Raw genomic sequence first — 4846 nt, 5'->3', positions numbered from 1 at the left:
TACCTCTGCGCACCTGTGAGGCACAAGTCTGTCAGGAACAACTTTTTTTTTCCCAAAGACAACCCAAGTTGCCCCAGAAGCGTTTTTGTCCCAGCAGCATGAACGAGAACAGGACGTGCAGCGTGCAAAATACAACACCGACCAGTGAAGACATCACAACAGCAAGCGGCTCTCACCCATCAGCAGAGGAGGGAGAAATTTGCAAACACACAACAGGAAGGAAAGAGAGAGAGAGAGAGAGAGAGATCTCCCAGAAGGTAATCCGGGTTGCGGGTCCCACGGATAGAGCACGCACTGTAGGCTATTTATGATCCTGCGCATGTTAGCCGTATGCACCCCACCCCCCCTCCCTCCCCTCCCCAAAAAATAATAAAAAATCTTATGAAATATTCCTGTTTTGGGAGAATGCTGCTTTCCCGTCAGCAGCAGCAAAGCGCGTCGTTTGTCTGAGCGCACAAACTGAGTGGGTCCAGTTCAGGGGGGGGGGGGGGGGAACCCTTTTGACTCGAATTACGGGGAGGCTTTATGAAAGAAAAAAAAAAAAAAAGAAGAAAAAAAGAAAAAAAAAGAAGCAGCAGGGAGGAGGGTTAGGGGAGAAAGTGGTGGCGGTGCCAGACGCAGCGGCAGTAAGAAGCGTACGTACGTGCTTTATCTAGCGGCTGAGTGTGTGACGTGATATTGCAGCCTGCTCCTGGAGCTCTGCAAGCACCAAGCAAAGCGCGTCTATTCCTCTCTGTTGTAACTCACTATAGCCCCCAACATCTCACATCCACCCACTACGGATTTTTTTTTTTTTACCCCCCTCCCCTCCTCTCTCTCTCTCTCTCTCTCTTTTTTGGGACGACTTGCTGGAGAGAAAAAATATCAGTAGGAATAGAGACGTGGAGACCGCCGAATTAATTTCTGGTAATATTTGTAAGACTGCTTTTCTTCTTCTTCCCATCACTCCAAGAATTTCTCTTTCCCTCTCTCCCTCTCTCTCTCTCTATCTATCTCCCTCTCTCTCTCGGTCTCTCGCTCTCTCTCTCTCGGTCGCTGTCGTGTGTTGTTGCGCTCCGTTTTGATGGGAAAAACCCAGAAGAAGAAGAAGGGGGGATATGAGCGGACAGACAGGAGTCTAACGCATTTTATTTTCATCCATTGAACCGTCTTGTTGCGCCGGACTTCTGTTGTCGGGAATGGGGAGTATTGATTCACTGGAGGGCTGCAGAATTTATTTATAAAGGATGTGGTCAAGTATGTTGGGAAAATAGCCATAGCTTCCGCAGTGTAAGGTAGGATTGTATTAATATTATTATTGTTATTATTATTATTATTACTATTATTATTGCATGTAGCTCTGACACTAATGCATGTGAAGCGAGCAACTGAAACGCTCATTTTCATATTGTCATCCTCTGTTAAAGTTTAGCTTACTCCTGGTAAAAATGTGCCCTCTGCTTTCAACATGATCGCTTTGGAGCTTTTATCGGTTCACATTAGTCTATGGTGCCTAACAGACGATTTTTCAGAGCGGATCCCTCTCTTTAACGGCAAAAATGACTTTTAAGTGCCGAACCCCGAATTGGCAGTGCACGAGATGCAGCCCCTGTCTCTAGCCTATCTTCAGAATTTCTCCTTAAACGAAATTGCTCTTAGAAACCCCGGCAATAAAATAAACGTCTTTTGACGACCGATTTCTCGTCACCTGAATACTGATTTTCATGTAGCCTTGGCCATGAATCTTGCGGACGGACGTAGAATCATATGAATTAGTCACCCTTTCGAGACTAAGAGCTGATTTCACTCATAACTGGTCCCGCAAATCCTTATATAACACACATATCATCCTGCTGTAGTACGAAGGCTACTTTTATCATTCAAAATATCTAATCTGGGCCTATAACTATATTCTCAGGACTCCAGTAGCCTGGTATCTATAGCCTACTTCAACGCCTACACACACACACACACACACACACACACACACACACACACACACGCACATTCTGCTGTGACACTGCTCACAGCTGCATTGCCTGTAGGATTAAAGCAATCAGGACATCGCATTGCATTCTCTGTCTCTCTCTCTCTTTCTCCCTCTTTCTCTCACACACAAACACACGCGCATACGACACGCGCGCTCACGCATCACACACACACAAACACACACGCACACACACACACACACACACACACACACACAGACGGACACTGGCTCTTTATCAAATTGCATTGTCAAATATGTCAAGCCCTGAATTTCGGAGACATCCAGGTCGTGTAGTGGACCGAAAGAGCGCAGAGGCACAGAAGCCATACTGACGAGGCAGACGCAGAAAGGCATTTTCAGTCTGTGAATTTGACAACCTCAAATTATTTCCTTGCCATTGGAGGAAACAAAATAAACCAGGGAGCAAAGCAGCTTGATTTTAAAATATGCTGGCTATTACGTAAACTGAGCAATTGCATCCTGGAGCTCATATGGACTTAAGTATTTGTTCTTGTGAGGCTGCGATGCGGCTCTCACTGCCTGTCTTCTGATATCGGACAGTATAGACAGCTATATTTTAATTTCTCCGGGGATTGTGCCATACCAAATTCGACCCAATTAACAATGTCTAAACGACTCACATTATTACCCCCCTCCCCCAAAATAAATAAATAAATAAATAAATCATGACTGAAGCAACCACAAGGTGGCAATGTTTGCACAAAGTATGGTATAGTAATGAAGGAGACAGGATGGGTATGCAAAAGACATGTTGCTCCGGTTAATGTGGCATTTTTCCATTTCCATAACAGGAAATTATAAGAAATAGGCTTATGTGAACCAAATTAATCAGACCTGATAGGGATAATCTATTTTGCTATCTGTGTCCTTTCCTTTCACATTGCCTCGTGTAATTCTTCTCATCTCTCCTTGCAGGCCAAATGACATAGGATGAAGGCTGTTCGTAACCTGTTGATTTATATATTTTCCACCTATCTTCTGGTTATGTTTGGATTAACTGGTGCCCAAGATTATTGGTGTTCCACTCTGGTCAAGGGGGTCATTTATGGATCATATTCGGTGACTGAAATGTTTCCTAAGAACTACACAAACTGTACATGGACGCTGGAGAACCCAGACCCAACCAAATACAGCATCTACCTGAAACTATACAAGCGAGACTTGAGCTGCTCTGAATTTTCTTTGCTTGCTTATCAGTTTGATCATTACTCACACGAAAAGATCAATGAATTGCTAAAAATCAACGAGTCTATAGTATACCTGTGCGATTCGAAGAATATTTATGTATTTTTGCTGTATGACAAGAATTTTGTTCAACTACGGAGGGTTTTCCCTTATGATTATAATGGATTGACGCCGCAGAAGCTTGATGAGGAGGAGAAGTCTGTTGTGGAGTTCTTGGTGTTGAATAAGGCCAGCCCTAGCCAGTTTGGGTGTCAGGTGCTTTGTACATGGCTGGAAAACTGCCTGAAATCAGAGAAAGGGACAGTGGAGACATGTGGAACCGTGTACACAAAATGCACTTGTCCTCAGCATTTAGGCGATGGAGAATCAGAGAGTATGCTCATGCTGAACAATGTGGTATTACCTTTAAATCCACAAACGGAGGGTTGCTTGTCGCCCCAACTACAAGCTGGGCAGATCTGCAATCTAAGTGCAGAAGTGAAACGGCCTCCTAAAGAAGGTGAGTATCCTGTCAGTCTTCTCTCCTTTTTGCTGAAATAGACCTAGACTACCTAATGGACTACTGTATGCATAGATAAGATAGTAATCATGTTAGACAAATGTGCACGTCAATCAATCACTCCCTTCTCTGCCCTTATTGCATGTTTACAGTGTGATGGCCCATGAAACAAAGAACACACATAGATATATAGTTTGCTCTGAAATGTGTCAACTTGTAGAACAAAGCTGCCAGAGGAGTTGGGTGCAGTAAAGACCACACCACCACAAACCAAACCACCAAACGGGGTCTTTCATTTGGTTGGACTGAATTCAATATCAGTGCTATGAATTTAAAATGGCTGTTTTTGTACATATCACTACAAAGAGAGTTAAAATGGCTGCAAATCCAAAGATATATTTTGTGTATTGTACATTTATGTCTGTGTCATCCATAAGAAGACCTACAGTGGCCCATATTAAAGGACATGCCCTCGGTTTGTACTGACATCTATGGCACTTTGAATGAGTGAGATTAAGAATGAAGCAAGGACATTGTAGGCTATATATCAGTATATCTCAGATTGTATCACATTGCACATTTAAACCTTGTGTAAGATTTAACAGTTTCAGAATAAGATTGAACACTTTTTAACAGTCAAATGTGTAGCAACATTCAAATGAAATATGAATATATTCATAGACCTACCAAATGGATTAAGATAATCAAATATAAGATTATTTGTATATTGTATGCTCAAATGTGTCTTATTAAACAGTAACAATATATTTTTTTCATTTTTGCCAAAGAGCAATACAACATTTTTTCACAGCATTTTAGATTGGATCAGTAATTCAGATATTGTCAGTAGTTTACAGGACAAGTTAAATGCCTGTAATTCATAAATTTATCATGATAGAATATGGATCTAGATCAAGCTAAAACTAAAGCAAGAGGCATCAACGTCAACAGTGAATATGTCTGCAGTCTTGCATCACACACGTGCATGCATGCATACATGCACACATATGCAACACTTGCACACACACACACATTCACAAGTGTAAGAGAGCTATATGGGTCATTATATCTAGACAATTGAATAAAGATTTAATAGTAAATGCTTATGACGTATTCATGATAATAACCTGTTCATTAGTGTCACCAGGCAGCAGTGACACCATGCAGTTAAC

General features: G+C 42.1%; 1 protein-coding gene across 1 annotated transcript; it reads left to right on the top strand.

Annotated features, from left to right (window-relative positions):
* Positions 1 to 2920: 2920 nt before the first annotated feature.
* On the top strand, positions 2921 to 3674 carry LOC139659572 (adhesion G protein-coupled receptor B3-like; the record flags this gene model as incomplete). The annotated part of the gene is made up of 1 exon (XM_071537879.1): positions 2921 to 3674. A coding segment is annotated over exon 1 (754 nt), but the record flags the coding sequence as incomplete, so codon positions are not given.
* Between the last annotated feature and the right edge of the window lie 1172 nt (positions 3675 to 4846).

The sequence above is a fragment of the Centroberyx affinis genome, unplaced genomic scaffold (assembly GCF_046629955.1).
Source record: "Centroberyx affinis isolate AG114_WGS23_722 - 3 ecotype Tasmania unplaced genomic scaffold, CSIRO-AGI_Caff_v1 ptg003143l_1, whole genome shotgun sequence".
In the NCBI taxonomy this organism is placed as follows: domain Eukaryota; kingdom Metazoa; phylum Chordata; class Actinopteri; order Beryciformes; family Berycidae; genus Centroberyx; species Centroberyx affinis.
This window is presented reverse-complemented; position numbering and strand designations above follow the sequence as displayed.